The sequence below is a fragment of the Tachysurus vachellii genome, chromosome 25, assembly GCF_030014155.1.
Source record: "Tachysurus vachellii isolate PV-2020 chromosome 25, HZAU_Pvac_v1, whole genome shotgun sequence".
In the NCBI taxonomy this organism is placed as follows: domain Eukaryota; kingdom Metazoa; phylum Chordata; class Actinopteri; order Siluriformes; family Bagridae; genus Tachysurus; species Tachysurus vachellii.
In genome coordinates this window covers 10,006,578-10,027,555 of record NC_083484.1, presented here as the reverse complement: position 1 = coordinate 10,027,555, position 20,978 = coordinate 10,006,578, and the positions used below count along the sequence as shown (strand labels likewise).

Genomic DNA, 20,978 nt, shown 5'->3' with positions numbered 1-20,978 from the left:
CGTAGACATATTCTCGATAACCCCTGATGCCATTTATAGGCTAAAATTAAAGTTAATATAAACAAACGTTTCAGTGGTTCACTTGCTGATACTGTATATTACCATTCTGGAAAACGCGTTTATGTGCGTGGGAGTCACTTATAAGTGAACTATTAACGCTGCGTATTGGTGACAATAACGAATCGTGCATTTAGAAATCTTTTTTGCAATAAGTTGCAAAATGCATGGGGTTGTTTAAGTGAATATTTATTTATTTATTTCCTTTTTATAAGTTGATGTTTACCTTATGTGAACGCGCCCTATAATAACATGGCACCAAATGATCAGACACCTGAAGACACATCGTTTTATATGCCATTTGATTCTGGATCACCAGGTAATGTGACACAGTGGTACATGAGGCAGTCATGAACATTGCTGCCAGTAATCCATCTCAGGGGCAGTTGAACGGCTTGAATAAATGGCTTCAGCAGCGCGAAGTACGATGACCTGCTCATTGCGCATTGCCTAATAGAGTGAGAGACACGCGTACCTTTTGGAATTTAAATATAGCTTGAATGTTTTTACTTCAGGGACACAGTTGTAATCAACAACCTACAAGATGATAAATAATTAAAATAATATTGATGACATTGTTTTAAGCTACTGTTGATGTCCAGATGTTTCACTGCTGGTAACAGGTCAGGATGAAGCTAGTAAAGAAATCAAATAAATGTCTGTTTGTAATTTGACAGTCAGCCCACTCCTTAATCCTTTTAGAACGTTTTCATTTCATATAAACAAAAAAAAAAAGACAATATGAAGGCATATGTTAAAATTTTATAGTCAGTCAACTTAATGTTAGGAAGTTAGGAAGAAAACAGTTTACAGTATTCTTGAAAGGTACTTCTGTCATTTTTATTAGTATAAATATATTTCAGTTAAGTGTATAATTAACTATAACTTATTATTTACCACAATTTTAAAATTCAGTTTAAAACAATGAAGTATTTTTTACTCGTATTCCATATAATAACACTGTACATTGATTAGCACAAAATTTTGAAATAAGACGATCAGATACCAGATATTATATATATATATATATATATATTGTAGTAGAACAAAATAAAATGTGAATTTACTGTAAGTCATTTATGAAGAGGTTGAGAAGTCAACATGCATCGTATTTAATTACAGGGTAACATTTTATTCCATCTTTGGAAAGTACAAGCACCGCATATATTAGCCTATATATTCAACTGTGTCTCATAACCCACAGAATTGGTGTTGAAATAATCTTGACAGAGATGTAGGCTATATAACACACAATAATAATTATGAAGACAAATATATAATCACCTAAACGTTTAACACGTTAAAAACGAATTTACTATATTCGCTTAAAAAGAAATCTAAGGGTGTATTATACTAAGAAATATTAAGAAAGTATTTGCATAAATAAGAGCAATTGCTAGAGTCAAATAACAACCTTGATAAAGTAGTTTTATGCGTTTTATACGAAATCTTTATATTTTTTAAATTATAAAAAAAATTGTCGGAGCAAAATTAGACAAATAAATAACAATGCAGTTTAAGTTATTAATAAATAACAATGCAGTTTAGGTTATTAATAAATAACAATGCAGGTTAGGTTATTAATAAATAACAATGCAGTTTAGGTTATTAATAAATAACAATGCAGTAAGGTTATTAATAAATAACAATGCAGTTTAGGTTATTAATAAATAACAATGCAGTTTAGGTTATTAATAAATAACAATGCAGGTTAGGTTATTAATAAATAACAATGCAGTTTAGGTTATTAATGAATAACAATGCAGTTTAGGTTATTAATAAATAACAATGCAGTAAGGTTATTAATAAATAACAATGCAGTAAGGTTATTAATAAATAACAATGCAGTTTAGGTTATTAATAAATAACAATGCAACACAACTCTTTAAAATAGAACGATATAAAAAAATCATTCTACATGTAATTGTATTTATAATACAATTCTTTATCACTTTAGAATCAATACGTTTTAGAAAACAAATAGAAATTAATTCATGTACAATTTCTTTTTCTTTTTTTTTTATTTCAGCTTGTCCATGTCCATGGAATCAAAGTGCATCCAATCAAACTATTTACCTGTTAGGAATTTATGCAATGAGTATAAAATGGTTGGTTATAGACACAGGCCTGGTTTTTAAGTTTTTAAGGTGCGGATAGAGATGCATTCATTTACGCATTAAATTCACTCATCTGTCGTAATAAAACCATGAATTGCGCAATAAGGTTATAGTTTTGAATAATATTTGGCTAAGTTTAAAAAAGTAAGTTAATATGTAAATAATGAAATAAATAATAAACAAACAAACAAACAAATAAACAAATACTTCATAGTCTACATAGATTGATTAGATCATTAGACATGGACCCAGACTTATCTGTATATCAAGTGTTGGGGAATAAATCGTTTTACATATTCAATGTTGTAGAGTAACCTCAAAAATAAAGAAAACAGAAAAAAAGAAACTCTACAATTATCTACAATTAATTATTATATTCCACTAGTATACACACCCTTTTTACAATGGGGCACGTGCTCAGAATTAACATTCACATCTCAAGAACTCATGTGGAACAGTAATAATCATACACATGTCATCAATAAAGTGATTGTGATTGTCAGCAAATAACAAGCTGCAGAACCATGCAAACAGTTTCCAAATCATTATATGTACCTTGGAACACAGTCAAGACAATCAACAAGAAGTTGAGAAAATGGTACAGTGGCATTACTAAGGACAGGATTTCCCTCTAGAATTGAGAATGGAAATTGAAATCAAAGTGGCCTGTCAACATGATGATGATATGCTTACTATTTTCCCAGATACACAGCTATAATCTCATTGCACATATATTTAATCATTGGAACTTCCTTGCATACTGTGTAAAATTCAGTCATGAGAAATGACTCTCCTTTAATTCTATGCTTCTATTATCAGGACCTAAATAACAGTTTTGTGTTCCTCACCAAATTATGTAATTAAACAGATAATCAATAACAAAAAAAATAAAAAAACAATAGTTTTCAATAGCTAATTGTCTTTCTTTTTGGGGAAAAAAAGACAATTAGCTATTGAAAACTATTGTTTTTTTTTATGCAGTTCTTTTGAAGCAACAATAGCTTATAAACAACAGCAAGTAAACAATTTTGGACAACTTATAGCACATTCCACCTTACAACATTATTCAGTTCATCAATGTTTGAAACTATTCATTTATACAAAACTTCTTAATGGGCTTGAGATCTAGATTTTAGCTTTATCAGACAAGCACCATGATTTTTAGACAATCTTTGACCATTCAGATTTTGATTATTTAATGTGATTAGGATCATTGTCTTGTTACATGACACAGTTTCAATCCGGCTGAAGCTGCTGTACAGATGGTCTCACATTTGTCTCAATGATATGCTGGTATAATAAGTGTTCATTGTTGTCTCAATGACTGTTGGATTCCCAGGTATTTTGGCTGAAAAACAAGCCCAGATTAGGTATATCATCTTGCTTGACAGTTGGAATGAAGTGTTTTAATTTCAATATGTGATGTTTGGTTTTTGTCAAACATGTTACTGATTGATTGCCAACTTGGTTTGATCAGACCAATGGATATTGTTCCAGAACGTTTGTGGTTTGTTCAGCTGCAATTGTACAAATCTAAATTGTGCTGCCATGTTCTTTTTAGAGAGAGGGCGCTTCTTTCCATAGTTTTCAGTAAGTCACATGCTGCTTTTGGCATTTTTTTTATCTTTGAGCATTAAATGGTCTGCCTTTGATCCAAATTTGACCAGTTTTAGGAAAATCTGCAGTTCTTTAGAAGGTTTTTTGTCTGTAATCATCTTTTCACTGCAGAATGGTGAATTTTAAAATGCTAGGAGATGGATTTATGACACTGGTGAACCACAACAACTGCTTCTCATGTTAGAGCTAGTGTTCTTTCTTCTTGGCATAATGTATACACACACCTGAGTACTCCAGAACAGCAAACAATTCTTGATGATTAAACAGTTTTGTTCATTTGTAATTACTCTCTTAATGATTGTGGAAATAGGGTGGACTTTTTTCCCCCACCTGGTTTCAGAATGCTGGTTTGCATCTTGAGAAAAAACGACTACTTATTGCATATCTGTTCTTTACCTTAGGTTATTTGTTAGGTTTTAGAAGCTGGTGAGGACCACAATATTGTTTTTAGGTCACGATAAATAAAAACATAGAACTGAAGAAGGTGTACTTTCTTTTTCCTTGTGTGTTTGCTCTCAAATCGCATTGTTCATAGGAGAATTTGAAAAAATCCAGACAAAGGAAAAGGTCCTGCTGTTCAGATGTAAGCTGTTGATCAGAAGCTAATCTATAATAAGAAATTTTATGTGAACATATTAATTCAGCAATTTCATTGTTTTAGGCATAATTGTAAAGTTCATTTTTTGTGGGGTTCATTATACAGAAGTCCCCACATCTAGCTATTCTGAGCTGCATGTCCTTCCAGTTTATTCGCATAAGGTCTAACCCAACAAGGTTTATTGTTGCAGTTACATCTTTTATAACTGAACTGAGAAATGCACCTGTTCAATAAATTGAATTTAATGAGAGCCTAGATTCCTGAGCTTGCTATCAACAGTTCAACAGAATTTCATTTGGCTGAAATATGTCATTTTTATAATAAAATTTCTGCTGCACTTCCATACATAGCTGATAGCAAATTGTAGTATGTTATTCCTAGTACACTATAACAGCTTACTAATTATTCATTTATTATTTATTATTAATCAACATCATGCTTTTTGTTCTCTTATAATAGACTTAATGTTGAATGCCAGCAAAACAAGTTAATGCCTATTACCTTTTTACCCATTATATAAAGATTTGTTCACATGCCAGACTCTTTTTTCTTCTTTTATTAAGGCAAGAATAATTTCAGACAAATATGAAGTTATGATAAAACAAATATGGCTCACATTTGGCCCAACTCTGTTCAGCCATGCTGTATATTGTCCTGTACCAGATTACAGATTACATCTGCCTATATTCCAAGTGTGCATGTTACCTGTTACCTTATTTAGAGCTTTTTCCATGGCCCAGAGCATTTACTTAGTTATTTAAAACAAACAAACAAACAAACAAACAAACAAACAAATAAATAAAATAATTAAAAAATATATTATTATTCTAAAAAATATTCTTTATGTTTTACAAAATAAAAGATTACAAAAAAAGTTTTTATTTTGGAAATAATTTAATACATTTGTTAGTAGAGTCTTTTTTTGGGCCAGGAAGTGACGTTGTTCTTTTGAGCGGAAGTTATGATTAGGTATGCGGAAGTTGCTAATGTTTGTACTCTGAAACCTGGATAAAACAATGACTATAACTCGAGCTGTTTCGCTGATTTGATCGCGATAAGGTAAGTTTTATAGATACACGCGTTATAGTCGCGATGCTCATGCTCAGTTTGTATACAGTAACATGTTTTGTCGTTAAGTTGTTAATTGTTTACTGTTTGGGTGTTAGCTGTGCTACAATAAGGCAAGTGTACATGCAGCATAAGTGTCGATTCTGTCCAAGAGTCGATTCTGTCCAAGTGTCGATTCTGTCCAAGTGTCATGTGTTTTTATAAACACAGGGACATGTAAAGGGACTTAGTTGCTGGGTGTGAACAGATAGAGTCTGCAGAAAAGGCGAGGTTAATGTTAGACTAATGTTTGATATTCCTGCCATTTATTAAAAGACACACACACACACACACACACACACACGGTTAAAATCAGAGTGTTATATACTTTTTAATAGTACAGACTATAAACCACCTTGCTGTATATACTGTATTATACTTTTGGAGAAAGTTGGATAAAACAAGTGCTTGTGTAGTATAAAAGATCTCCAAACTAGAACAAAGCTGTTTCATCGTGATATAGTCCCTTTGGACAAAGCAAAGTCCATGAATACATGGTTTGAAAATGTTTCAGTGGAAGAAACAAGAGTTATTATAACAGAAAAAAGTGGACCAGGTTCCGTAGAAATGCTCATGGTTTTGGGCCGGATGTTTGAAACGCACAACTGGTTCGATGGTCAGGCGTCCACATACTTTAGGCCGAATAATGTATAGGAGGATGTAGAGGGAACGGGGATTATGGAGTGTCCATACTTGACAGGGAATAAAATCAAAAATTTGTACACCCACAGTGAACTTATTTCTCATGCAAAAGATGAACAAATGAAGAATTTTCCATTATGTTTGTATTTTTCAGGATAGTGACCTGAAAACGGAGTCTTGGCAACTCTGTTTATAATTTTTGCTCAAAGTGTCACTGTTTAACAGATAGATTTCATCTTATCCTTTAAAAAAATGTATTTATAACATTATTTATAACGTAACCCTTGTCTAGAACTTTCATATTTGTGCTGCTGTGTGTTTAGCTATGTTTCTTTACCATATTTGTATTTTGGATGGAGCCGCCCGGAGACTGTCATGCCTTATTTGAACCAATGTTGCGTCAGTCAGCTGTATGGTTCGGTCTTTATCAGCAATCAATTGAAGACTTTGACAGGAAGAAATTAGTGTTAGGTCTGTGGTGAACTCAGAGTTTGCGACGACCCATTAGTTCCTCAGGAGCTAATAAACTGTTGTTGAAGTGACATTACTGCCATTAACATTATTTACTGTCCAGTGTCACCCAAATGAGGTTCCCTTCTGAGGCTGGTTCATCTCAAGGTTTCTTCCTCATATCATCTCAGAGAGTTTTTCCTTGTTGCTGTCACCTCCGGCTTGCTTATTCGGAATAGGAATAGATATATAGTATTTTAAATTTTAAGTTAATATTTTTAAATAAATTTTAAACTTTAATTGTATTTATTAATTTTTATTCTTATTTTTTATTATTTTATATTATTTATATTTCTTATATTTTATATTATTATATTTATATTTTTTCCCCTCTCTCTTCTGTTTTATACTTCTGTAAAGTTGCTATGAGACAATGGGAATTGTTAAAAGTGCTATACAAGTAAATTGAATTAGAATATTTTGGGTTTTTCCAGGAACAGATGTACAGATATGGAGATCATGTGAAAGAGTTCAATTAAGTGGTTTGTTGGAAGAAAGGTGAGTACAGATTAATAGCTAAAGGAAGTCTGTTACTTCATGCATTTTGTTTCATGTTGTGCAGAGTAGGAGGTGAGGATTTAATGGCTCTCCAGCCTATTAGTGAAAGACCTGTCTATGTTCGGACGGTAGCTGGTGCTGCGTTTTATCTCCAGTCTGCAGCATATTCAGTCTGCCACTGGTGTTCCTCAGCTCTACACTTGAATCTTTAGACTGTTTCAAGCAAAAGATAGCAGCAGTTCCTTCTAAAGTGTGTTTCAGCTTGACTATGTTAATGTAAATTTTAATATTACTTACACCAATTGAAACAGTTTCTTTTTCAGCAGCACAGTCAGTCATGGTGAAAATAGCGATAGGATGTTAACGTAAAACAAATTTTACAGTTGTGGAGAATTACTATGTTGCTAATATATTTGACTAAAATTACTGACTGCTAGATACTACTTAACATTTCTGACTAATGTAAATTGATATCTTTCCAACAAGAAAATTAATTGCTAATATCCATTAAACATTGATAACCATTGAACAACTACTGAAACTATAGACAGCTGAGAAAAGCTCCAGCACACATTTACCTTCTGTGAGTATTAAACCTGGCAATTAAATGATGAGTTGACGATGTTGGGATTCAATAATGCAGCTTATCAAATTACAAAGTGGTAGTAAACAGTATACTACGGTACACCGTCACCTCCTGTTTACAAGAAACAGAGCAAGTTCCTGTCAGCCAGTACCCACTTTTTCTGTACCATGATTTTTTTTTTTATACATTTGTTTGACTGTATATTTATAATCACACCCTCCAGTGTCACAGATATGAGGATGGGTTCCCCTTTGAGTCTGGTTCCTCCCAAGGTTTCTTCCTTTACCGTCTAAGGGAGTTTTTCCTTGCCACTGCTGCCTGAGTCACCTCAGACCTGCCCATAGGGGACAAATACCTACACATCGTGAACTAAATATATCTAATATAAAGATTAATAGAATACAAAATTCAAGATTAATATTATTCTTTATATTAATCTTTTGTTCTATGTTTATGTTCTGTAAAGCTGCTTTGAGACAATGTCAATTGTAAAAAGCGCTATACATATAAACTTGAATTGAATTGAATTGAATTTTTCTGTGCAGGGTTGAGAGACCGTCAGGATGCTGGAGTCATATGTCACTCCACTGTTGATGAGCTATGTGAACCGCTACATTAAGAACCTGAAGCCTTCTGACCTGCAGCTCTCACTCTGGGGGGGCGATGTGGTGCTCAGCAAGTTAGATCTTAAACTGGATGTTCTGGAACAGGTAACAGAATATACACATATATAAAACTGCACTCACTGACATCACCTGTTGTAATGCATTTCCAGCCTTGTGCTTCAGCTTCTTTTAGCCTTTTTTTTTCTTTCCTCCTTCAGACGTTTTTCAGTAAGTGTAGCGTATGGGTTAGTCTGATGATATTGGACTATCTAAAATCTGTTTAGGTTATTGTCTTGCTGAATGATGATGTTCTTCCTGGTTAGACTGCATGCATTTCTCTCTAAAGTGATAGACAGAATGATTTTTTAGACTTTTGAACTCATTCTGATGCTACCATCATAAGTTTCATCCTTAATAAAGATTAGTGAGCCTGTTCATGAAGCAGCTATTCAAGCCCAAACCCCTATCATGCTTGCATGTTTTGGATCCTGAGCAGATTCCTTTTCTCTACATTTTGGCCTTTCCATCACTTTTCTAGACGTTAATTTTTGTTCCAGAACTTTAGTGACTTGTCTCTGTGTTTCATTGTGAATTCCGATCTGATGTGTGGTTTGTATCTTGTTAATTCATTGTTCATTGAACAGTGGACTGTCATATTTTCATTTCTGTTCTGTGGGGAATGTTAATATCAACAATAATCGACTGTTTTGTTTTGTGGGATTTCTTCAAAGCTCTCACAATAGGTTTTGTCACCAACTGCTGTTTTCTTTCATGGCTGACCTGTTAAATGTCTGGTCTTTTGTACACTAGTGGTTTTTTGGTTCTTTTATTCCCTGAACAGTCCAGATTGTTGTGTTGGATATGCTCATTGCTTGTACAGTGGCTCTGGTAGATTTTACCTCTTTTCTCAGCTTCAAAATGGCCTTGTTTTCTCCTATTCTTGCAGTCTTTACAGGCAAAACCCACGGCCCAAAAGTGTAGACATTTACAAATATATATATATTTTTATATTTTATTCATTTATTTACAACAATGGTAACAGGATCTCAAAACAGCCTGTACAGCATTCACTAGCTCAGATCTGTCATGATCATAGGTACGTGTTTCTAATGGAAGAAGAGTAGGAGCCTTACTTGCAACAACAGTATACATTTTTACCCAGAAGCCTTCAGAATATATGCAAAAGTAATTTAACCTTGAGTAGAAATTATGATAGTGAGAGTTAGTATAAATCCTATTTAAATCTGTAGGGTGCAATTCCCTCTATATATATGAACCAAACTTCTATGCTTACAAGCACTCTTGATTTAACCTGATCAGATGATTTATCTCATCTACTGTACCATTAAAGAACCCATGCAGCCAACTCGCTCTGGGTCACATGACCAGCCCCACTAAACCGTCTGTCCGTAAAAAACTAACAGAGCTCACCTGAGGGCAACAAGAAACACTTGGCAGGTACATATTCCAATATTTTTGATCTTGTAGTGGATAGTCTACAAGATACTTTCTAAATGCTCCGGACAAGAAGAGCTACAAGGCACAACAGTAACTACAGAAATGATTAAACACATCTGTCTAAACACATCTGTTAGTGCTGTGAACATCACAAAGTGCTTCTAGAAACCTTTTTGTAACATTAAAGAGCCTAGAATAGGTAAGAAGTACTTTATAATTCATACAGCTGGGCCGATTTATGTTTGGAGGGATACCTTCAACCCAAAATACACCTCATTTATCAATATTTCGGTTGTGTGTAAATGTTTTGGTAATGCTTGGGAAAATGGTATGACACAAATATAGAGCCAAAAAAAAGATCTAATTGAGTTTAATTGTTGCACTAATGTGCTCTTCAGCCGCTAGCAACACACATCCCTCTATGATGACCTGCAGGAAATGATGGACTCCTGGATATCTTTTTAAATACACCCTTTTTGGCACAAGTGTGCTGAGACATGCTACATTGGTCACTTCAGCCACACACACGTTAATGATCCTGAACAGAAGGAGGACTGAGATCATGGCTAGGTTCTTGTTTTGTGTTCTCACTGGCCTGCAGAATCACATAAACCAACAGAAGTGATGTAAACTATATGATATTTTTTTAGCATGTGCTAAACTTTTTCTATAAAAACAGGTATTTTAAGTTGGAGTGTAATGGAATACATCCTACGGTAATATTTGTTTCCAGGCAATGTTCAACTAGTTTCTTTTTTTTTTTTGGTTTGTTATTTACATATGCACAAGAAAAAGACTTATGGCTTCTTGTTTCTTGTCTGTGTTTGTGTCTATGTGGTACAGGAATTAAAGCTTCCCTTCACTTTCCTAAGTGGCCATATCCATGAGTTGCGAATACATGTACCATGGACCAAGCTGAGCTCAGAGCCAGTTGTTGTCACAATCAACACCATGGAGTGCATCCTCAAGCTGAAAGATGGTTCTCAGGTGAGTAACCCATTCTAAGACAGACACAGTCAAATAAAACACAATTGTTTAAACTCATCGGTCTTAATGCACTCTGATGTTTTGCAAGTGAATCGTGCTTGCTTAGATTCACTGGAAATTACATAAAATTAAAGTCAATTGATGAATACAGAAATTCATTGTCCTTGTAAGCATGTTGTGTTTTTTTTGCGTCTCTTGTTCGGCGAGCGACCATGGCTTCCTATTTTGAAGATGTTCATGATGATCGATGCCTGATTAAATAGGAAACATGATTTTTTTTTTAAATGCGTAGTTTTCATCAAACCCTGCACCTGCCCTTATTCATGTCAGTGCTAGCTGATTACTTTATTGTCTTCATTAACAACTCTGGCTTAAATTAGCTACCTAGTTAGCCAAGTCTGAAAAATATAGCGAGATGTTTCACTGCATACCTTAATCCTGAATATACCTTTAATAGATTGTTCAAATTTGCTGGAACTCATGGCTTAACACTTCTGTTCATTACAGTATATGATGGCATGGCAGTTGCAAGAAAGGTCAATTGCTCAATTAGCAAATGAAAAAAAAAAAACAGATGGATACATATTTTTATTGGTTTCTCAATAACATCATAAGCATAATTATTAAGATAATGGAGTACACATGAACCAGTGTAAGGTCATCCATGGGCAAAGAGAAGAGGAGCGGGGAACCCACAGTTATTAATCTTGACTTTTCAAGTTAGTTCCATAAAGGTTACACAATTTTTTACACAATCTGGAAAATGATTTATTGGAGTGTGATCTGTGCATCGCATTAAGTGTTCCCTTTACTGTGACTGGGCCTACCATGACAATGCCTCTGCAAATAAACAAGGTTTGGAAAACCTTGGACAGTGGTAGTTTAAATTGATAAGGCTCTGTCTTGTTGTTCAGAAGGTCAGGGTTCAAGCCTCGGCATTGCCAAGCTGCCAAGCACTCAGCTTCAGGAGTGCTGAATCATGTCTAACCCTGTGCTCTGACCCCAACTGCCTAAGCTGGGATATGTGAAGAAAAGAATTTCACAGTGATTTATGTGTGACATAAAAAATAAAGGCTGCTGCTTCTTTTGCTAAGTTTTGTGTGGAAGAATTTGGTGGTTCAAGCCCAGACCTCAACCTCACTGAGCAATTGGGAATTGGTGAAGTGGGATGTTCACTAGGCTTCACATAACATCAGTTCCTGACCTCACTATTGCTATTGTGGCTGAATACACACAAATCCCCACAACTACATTTCAAAGTCAAGCACCGTGCCTTCCCACAGGATAAGAGGCTGTTAGAATAGCAAAGTGTGTGTGTGTGTGTGTGTGTGTGTGTGTGTGTGTGTGTTTGTTAGGTGTTCCAAATAGAGGAATGAGTCATAAACCATGGATGTAAGTTAGCATTTTAGCATTTCAGTGGGTTTTTTTAATAGGTTTTTGGTTAAATGACTGAAATAATTTCTATTGTTAACACAAGCTTAAAATAATTGAACATTTTATTTTATGATATAAATTATAACATTAATATCCCACTCATTGCTAACGTGACTAAATTTGACTACAGAGGTTGTTGGGGACTTCTAACATCATGTCAAACAAGCAAACTGGTGTTTGTACTTGTGCTCTTGCAAACTATTTTTAACTTAAACTTTAATTTATTCAGATTCATCTATTTAAAAATGAATCTTTATCAGGGAATGTTTTTTTAACTAAACATCGAGAGAGCTGTCAGACACTTAATGATGGTGATGTTGAAGTCATGTTACTGTGGTCTATATATAGCCTTATATAACTTTAGCAGTTTACTTCTGGACTTAGGCTTCAACATTATTAAAATGTGTGTTCATTTGTTCATTTTGTTAATCATAGCTTATTTTCTGAAATAATAATTTGCGTTTTGTCAAGTGAACTGGGGTGATGCTAACTTCCGGGTTGGCCTACAAAAATGTCATCCCAGCAGCACTCTATAAAGTTTGCTGTGAGAGTGTATATATCGAAACATTTGGTTTTGAGATGAATTTCTTGATGAGATTATTGAATTTTAGATTTAATTTCCGGATATTTACATTGAGATATATTAAACAACAGTGCGTGTGTTAGAACATAGCACCTGTGGGTGGCAGCCCACCCATTTTTTGGTCAGAAGAAACAGATTAAAGTAAATTTAAATGAATATCAGATAATAGTTGGTTTAATTACATGCTTGCACTGGCCAGTAGCCCATTGACTAAATTCCACTCTTGTATTCTTCTTTTGTGATGCTCTTATCCCGGGTTGTACAGCAGATTCTTTCAGTTGTTGTTTGTTTTTTTGATTGACTCGGCCAGTCAAAAACCTTCCAGTTTCATTCCCATGATGATGTCTTTTGGTGTATTGGCATGTGTTTAGGGTCATTGTCTTGCTGGATGATGAAGATCCTTCCAATTAGATTTGATGCATTTCTTGGTACTTTGGCACACGCGTTGTTTTTGTAGACTGCTGATTTACTACTGGATATCTGCCAGCAAGACTTCTTGCTTGGCTGGTGCAGCCTGTTCTCTAAACAGCCAGTGTTAGAAAATTCTGTTTGCTCGCCCTGCAGCTTCAGTTAGCAAAGTCAGTCATTTCAAACTCTTGTCAGCCATTTTGAAACAAACTATTTGAAAGAAACACATATTTATTTATTCACATATTAAATACATTTTATTTGTAAAGTGCTTTTAAAAATGGAAATTGTCTCAAAGCAGCTTTAAAGGAATATATATTTACACTTTTAGAATATTAATTATAAAATATCAAATTTGTTATTCATAATGAGCAAGCCAGAGGAACAAGGACGAACTCCATTAGATGTTTTTGGGAAGAAACCTTGAGAGGAACCCATCCTTATCTGGGTGACATCGCAAATATAATGAAATATACATGTGGCACTCATGGATGTTACCGCCGTACTCCATAAGTGCGTCTTGTTCCAAGCGGTCGGATTCCTCAACACAGAGTCAATATCCACGTGAACTCAACTAATCAAACCCAGTCAAATACCATTATTGACCATGTGCCACTTTACACCGGGGATGTTAATATGCTGTTAGCCAGATGACTTGAAAATGTTCTAACGTGATCAAGTAACAGATAGCCATTCTTTTAAAGATAAATAGATTTTTACAATGTCTTTTCCTTATCCCAGGTAAAGGATATAGAAGTAAAGAATAAAGATCAGCTTAAGAAAGGTCAAGAGGAGTCCTGACTGTAATCTGTAATCTGTAATCTTTCACAACTATATAGACGTTTGGCTATACAGTAGTTTTCATTGTGATTGTGGGTCGACTGCTCCATCAGTTATGTTAACTGGCTTTCAGTATTTACAAAATTTATTGTTTAGCAAAATTAAATACCTTGAATTTGCTTTAACAGATGATGGGACAGACTTAGTTTAATTTTGATGCTCACCTGTGTATTCGTAATCTCGCATGATCTAATAATGAATTTGAGCTGGGGAAACCTGAGGAACCCCAAGAGGAAGCAGAGTGAGGTATAATGTTGAACGTGTTAATGTGGATTAATGCTGATAATTGAACCAATGCACTGTAATTTGATGGCAGAATAAAGGCAAAAGATAAGGCCCAAAAGAAACCAACCTCTTGGAGCACACTGGTGGCTGTTGTGGGCTATAAAAGAATTATTTATAGGTCTTAAATCTAAGTCAACATTAAAACCGTTATGTTATCTCTGTCATCTCTTCAGTTCTAACACTAATTTACTTGAGTGAGTGCTCTACTACTTTTCATTCTTCTTGTAGTATACTCACATTCCAACACCATTTACTTACACACAGCAGCTTTCTGTCCCTATTTGTAAAGTTTATTTATACAACCCAGCAGAGGCTATAAACCTAAGAGCGGCTGCTTAACATGTCCATTAGCCCACTCATAGTCCGCACTCTGTCCTCTCACCTGTTGCTCTCTACCTCTTCAAAATTCCTCTTTTTTTCGTTTGGAAATTGTAAAGAACAAATATATGTTCTGTGTTTTGTAGGATGAGAATGAGAGCAGTACATCCAGTTGGAGTGCCTCTGAGAAAAGTGTGCTTAAACCTCGACGAGTCCAGCAGAGTTCCCCTGACCCTGACTTACCCCCAGGTAAGTGTTGTCTTCAGGGCCAGAGTAATGGCTCTTATCAGACGGATACTTGTTACACAAGCATATAACCATCTTCTGTTTCTTTTTCTCGGTAGTGGGATTTGTTTAGTCAGTTGTAGTCAATATAGCTTGTTCAGTAGAGCAGTTAAGTGAATGAGGTTATTGTGTGTCTAGGGAGGATCTGCTTGCATGGGCCTAAATAAGATAACATCTTACCAGACACCTCTCTCACACATTCCCACTCTATGACCTGAAGATTTGATCTGAGTGTATGTATATATTTATATACCCTGAAAAAATTGTTAAACATTTATTTGGAGAATATGAATTATAATGCAATATATCTTTTTTTTTTTTTTTTAGGATAGTGGTCATGTGAGGTCATTAATTATTGCTACCCTTTTTAAAACCTAATGATCTCTGAAATCACCTAAACAACTCTGATCAAAAGTTTACTTATCCTTATGTAATAATGTTTGGCCACATTATAAACACACAGGCTGACACAGAGGTTTAAATGGCTATTAAAGTGAAGTTTCCACACCGGTGACTTGTAATTGTAATTAGTGTCTGTGTATAAATAGCCAGTGAGTGTCTCAGCTCATGAGGTGATGCACTGATATGGCTGGATACTGCACAATGAGGAAGACAAAAGAACTGCCAATGTTACTGTCTAATATGGTAGTTGAACTTTGAATGGTGTAAAAAGATATCTCAAGACTTGAAAATGCCACTCAGTATTGTTTAAACTCTGATAAAGTGGTGGAAAATAAGAGTTTCTGTTGATACTAACCCACGTTCAGGTAGACCAAGAAAGCTTGCACACACTACTGCCGGAAGAATTGTTCGGGATGCAAAGAAAAACTCACAAATAACTTTGAGAGAAATACAGGCTGCTCTGGAAAAAAGTGTTGTTGTTTCAAGGAGCACAATGAGGAGGTACTGCATGGTCTTAGTTGCCTGGAGAAAGCCGTTGCTGCGCCCATGCCACAAAAAAGGCTCGCCTTCAGTACACCAGACAGAACCTCAACAAGCCTCACAGCTTCTGGAGCTTCTGGAGTCATTTGTAGTGATGAGACCAAAATTGAACTTTATAGTCACAACCATAAACGCTGTGTTTGGTGAGGAGTCAACAAGCCTTATAGTGAAAAGTACACCATCCACACTGTAAAGCATTGTGGGGATCTCTTATGTTGTGGGGCTGTGTAAGCTCCAGTGGCACAAGAAAGCAACCATCACCAGCGGTCATCACGGTCTCCTGACCTTGATATCCTTGAGCCACTTTGGGGAGATCTCAAAAGTGCAGTTTGTGCAAGACAAACCAAACATTTACAGGAACTGGAGGCATTTTGCCAGGAAGAATGGGCAGCTATTCTACCTGAGAGAATTAAGGACCACATGCACAATTATTACAAAAGACTTCATGCAATCATTGATGCTAAATGGGGCAATACATGATACCAATAAATAAAGGTATGTAAACTTTTGAACAGGGATAGAGAGAGCGCCTATTCCCGGGCAGGGTGGTAGATCCACTGAAGAGCTAAGTGTCAGTGCCGGTCCCGATATAACCGGTATAAAAACTGTGCCAAAACTATTATGCGGATTGCGTGATCAGCTGTGGCGACCCCGAACAGGGAGCAGCCAAAGAAAGGAAAAAAATATATAATAAGGTCCAGTTCTGCTTCAGTTTCAATTTGTTGACAGATGGTCTCACATGTTCCTCAAGTACCTTCTGATACAGTGTAGTTCCTAGTGGATTCTATGATGATGACCTGGCAGATCTGGTCCTTCTGCAGCAACGCATCCCCAAACCATAACAATTCCATCTCCATTTTTCACAGTTGATATAAGGTTCTTTTGCTGAAATGCTGTATTTGGTTTATGACACAAATGTCCTCTGTCATGGTGTCCAAATAATAAAATTTTTGACTCATCACATCAAAGCACATTATTCCAGAAGCCTTGGCCTTCTAATTGTAGATTCATGCACTTTGACAAACTGTAGCAAGAGGTTGCTGTAGGTCCGGTGATTTTTTTTTATTTTATTTTATGGTTTTTGGAGATTTGTTTATGCATCTTGCTCTTGGGGTGAATTTGCTTTTCGAACAGTGGGACTGTGTATGTGTGTGTGTGAGAGATGACACAGTCACCAGCAGCTTCCATAGTACAGGGGTGAAAGTGTAACAATCTGCCTTTTGAAGAAGATAGCAGGAGTATAGAAGCCATACTACAAGATGCAAACCATTCATCAGCTCTAAGTATCAGAAGGTCTGATATGAATTTTATCCGTATTATATATGTCTGTTTTCTGTCTCAATCTGTCTCTGCAGGCTATGTACAGAGTCTAATCCGCCGTGTAGTAAATAACTTGAACGTCGTGATCAATAACCTGATTCTGAAGTATGTGGAGGATGACATTGTGCTGTCGGTCAACATCACTTCAGCAGACTGCTACACAGTGGATGAGCAGTGGGAAAGGGCCTTCATGGACATCACCTGTGAGTTTTCAAATGCTTCTTGTCTGTATTTCCATTAAAGAGAAATTCTTTTTTTATGGATGTTACACTCATGAATGAATGAATTGGTTGCATCATCTCAATGCAATCTATCACACAGCAGTTTTAATATTTATTCATTAAAGTCACAGTCAACACAGTTAGCCGTGTCATTTATTGTAGATTTTTTTTTTCTTCTGAATAAAAAGTAGTATATAACCACATATCTAACCACATTTTTGTAACAGATTTAAAAAATATTGATTTTGGGTTCTGGACTATTATTCCTTTACCACTAATGTTAAACATCTGAGTGGTTCAGTAAATAGAGTTACTTCTGAGTTTAGATTACATTGTGTATTCACCCAATTCACATCTAAACATGATTAAAAAAACAGTTCTTACAACGCCACTGCTGACACTCTCACACACACACACACTCAAACACACTCTCACTCACTCACTCACTCACTCACTCACTCACTCTCACACACTCACTCTCACACCCACACACACACACACACACACACACACACAGATACACAATTTTTTTTTTTTTACTGCTATTCTTTTGTGATGCTCTTTATTTTAATTTTAAACATTCTCTCTTTTCTTTCTGCAGCTCCTAAGTTTGTTTTGAGGAAGGTGATCAATTTTGCAGACTGCACAGTGTGTTTGGATAAGCGGAATGCTAGTGGGAAAATTGAGTTTTATCAGGACCCATTGCTCTACAAGTGCTCTTTTAGAACCCGGCTTCACTTCACCTACCATAACATCAATTGCAAAATCCCAGCCATCATTAAAGTAAGATGTATCTCTGTTTATTTTTCCTATCAGCAGGACTACTGGAATTAGACTTAAAAAAAAAATCCATAAACTGTCAATTTAATCAAACGAACACACTTTGTAAAAAGTATGAATCCTCGTTTCCTCTTCTCTATTACCTATTGGGAAAACCGAGCTGCTTTAGATTGTTGTTTTATCTGTGTGTGTTTATTGTAGGCATTGTAGTTTTGTATAAATGTGTACATTTTTCTTTGTGCATGTGTGTTTTTCAGTTCCACACAATGGTTGACAGCCTGAAGTTGTCTCTGACAGACCAACAGCTTCCCATGTTTGTGCGGCTGCTGGAGCTCGCAGTGGCGCTATATTATGGGGAGATTAGAACTCAGAGAGATGGAGAGAAAGACGAGAGTTCCTCTACTTCTGAAGTTGTGGTTAACATTCCAGGTTAGGGGATATAACAAGGCTATCTTTAAGTCACTTTTTTTTTAATGCAATGTGATTAGGAAGATAAGTCTACTTTAGCATACACACCCAACTTTATTTTGTATACATTTGTGTTAGATACTTCAGCAGAAGTGCATCTATCACGTCCTCTATGTGTGTGATGTTTAAGTCCTGTATGAGAGCTTCTTCCACACTGGAGAAGAAATGAGAAGCATAAATATCATAAAGATCTAGAGCCATTCAGGGTGCATGAAAGATTCAAGAGGTTTATTTTCATGTGTACAGTGAAAACACAATGGTTTAGATCCATTAAAAGATGGAAAGTGTCCTGAACTGACTGCTCTATCACACTCTTTCCCTTGCCGAGCCACTGGGTTTCCTTAACCGTAACCCTCTATTGTTTTTCTTTGCCTGTCTCACCATTCATCTGAGAGTATAGTTTTAGCTTTGATCTATCTCTCTTCTTCAGCAGGGGTGGTGAGTGAGGGCATGGAATCAAATGCACCAGGCCAATATTCAACACCAGAGCAGTACATGCAAAATGACAACGACGATCAGGGCTGGGTGTCATGGGCATGGTCCTTTGTCCCAGCCATCATTGACACTACGGAGGAGGAGGAGTATTATGCCGAGATGGAGAACAACGGGAATCCCAGCCCACTGCAGTCCTCTCTCAGGGAACCCATAGTCTCTGTAGGGTTCTATTGCACCAAAGCCTCAGTTACATTTAAGGTGAGAGAAAAGCAGGCTTTTTGCTTCATGCTGGTGAACAAACGTATGTGAGTTTATGGGGCTCATTAGTCAAAATATCACAATAAACTGACTACACTTCAAAACAGTGAAAACCGGCTGTTTGATATTATTTATTCATCTTGTCTATCTATAGCTGTGCAGTATACTAATTTTTAATAATTTTATTTTGCCATTAAATACTTTGAGTACAGACAAGTGTGAACCAGTTAAACAAATGTCTTTTTGTTTTGTGTTTTGTTTATTTCCCAAACGTATATGCTGTTGTCCTTCAAAAGTGTGTTGTACAGTGTTGGCCTACAGGCGTACAATAGCTTTTTGTGCATAACCAAGACTAGGATTCTTCTTTAATTAATTTCAAGAAAGGTAATAATGGATAAATTTGTAATTACTTTGAGGCATCAATTAAAGCCATAAGACAGCAGCATCGTTATGTCCCCAACAATGACTAATGGAAATTCAGTTATGATACAAATACAGTTAAATATAGCAGTGTGTGGCTTTTAATTTCATGTGACTGCAAACAAGCATTCTGTGGTATGGTTTGAAGCTTCTGAAGATTTTTCTCAAACAAAAACTAAGTTTATTAACATGAACTCTGTTCATTTGCAGCCTTTTGTAACTAGTAACTAGCTGGTGGTTTAATTGGACTTCTAAAGTGTACATATTTTGGAGAACCGGTTCACTCTACAGTTCTGAACGCATGTAATTATGTAGTAATTCAGCTTTTCTGTCCTGTTTTGCTACATCATGAGCATATTATGTCTCCTTGTTTACCTTGTGGTGATGATTTAAATCCTAGAGTCTGTTAGCTGATTATTTAATTTTACTGATTTTTTTCCTGTTACTGATGCCTCCGTTTCTTTCTTTAGCTAACAGAGAGCAGTTCTGAGAGCAGTTATTATAGCCCCCAGAAAGTGAAGTCACAGGAGGTACTCTGTGTGGAACAGGAAGGTATCACTGTGGAGGTAAAGACAAATCCACACTCATAAATGATTTATTTTAAACTGCTTAGAAGGTGGGAGAAAAATGTAAAAATGGGGAGGGGGAAAAAAGTCACAATAAGGGTGGGAGCAAAGATTGGGCCAAGAAGTTAAGGCAAAACATTTTATCCAGAGAAGCTGTCAAATGTTTAGGCAGCATCGATGTCTTATCAGACCACAAATGTGTGCCTTTTTTTACTGTCTTTTAGGCATTGATGATGGGAGAGCTGTTTTTTGACTGCCAGATTGGGGTGGTGGGCTGTAGAGCTCTGTGTCTGAAAGGTTTCATGGGAGTGTGGGACTTTGAGCAGAAGTCAGACAGAAAAGAAGAGGTAGTGCATGCGTGTGTGTGCGTGTGCGTGTGCGTGTGCGTGTGTGTGTGTATGCGTGCGTGTGTGTATGCGTGCGTGTGTGTGTATGCGTGCGTGTGTGTGTGTATGCGTGCGTGTGTGTGTGTATGCGTGCGTGTGTGTGTGTATGCGTGCGTGTGTGTGTATGCGTGCGTGTGTGTGTGTATGCGTGCGTGTGTGTGTGTATGCGTGCGTGTGTGTGTATGCGTGCGTGTGTGTGTATGCGTGCGTGTGTGTGTGTATGCGTGCGTGTGTGTGTATGCGTGCG

General features: G+C 36.1%; 2 protein-coding genes across 7 annotated transcripts in view; one reads left to right on the top strand and one right to left on the bottom strand.

Moving 5' to 3' along the window:
- The window catches only part of LOC132840435 (uncharacterized), a 370,465-nt gene that overhangs the window by 77,006 nt on the left and 272,481 nt on the right, over positions 1–20,978 (bottom strand). The window lies entirely within an intron of this gene.
- LOC132840220 (intermembrane lipid transfer protein VPS13B-like) overlaps positions 5,348–20,978 on the top strand; it is a 101,620-nt gene continuing 85,989 nt past the window's right edge. For 3 of the 6 annotated variants that reach the window (XM_060861722.1, XM_060861719.1, XM_060861724.1), the window contains exons 1-11: positions 5,348–5,448; positions 7,083–7,146; positions 8,278–8,442; positions 10,639–10,782; positions 14,797–14,899; positions 17,233–17,400; positions 18,020–18,201; positions 18,456–18,627; positions 19,097–19,359; positions 20,250–20,345; positions 20,570–20,692. In XM_060861722.1, the coding sequence (XP_060717705.1) occupies positions 8,296–8,442; positions 10,639–10,782; positions 14,797–14,899; positions 17,233–17,400; positions 18,020–18,201; positions 18,456–18,627; positions 19,097–19,359; positions 20,250–20,345; positions 20,570–20,692 (1,398 nt within the window). In that variant the 5' untranslated portion in view covers positions 5,348–5,448; positions 7,083–7,146; positions 8,278–8,295. The remainder of the gene's footprint in view (positions 5,449–7,082; positions 7,147–8,277; positions 8,443–10,638; positions 10,783–14,796; positions 14,900–17,232; positions 17,401–18,019; positions 18,202–18,455; positions 18,628–19,096; positions 19,360–20,249; positions 20,346–20,569; positions 20,693–20,978) is intronic. The other 3 variants (XM_060861721.1, XM_060861725.1, XM_060861720.1) reach the window with 2 other exon arrangements.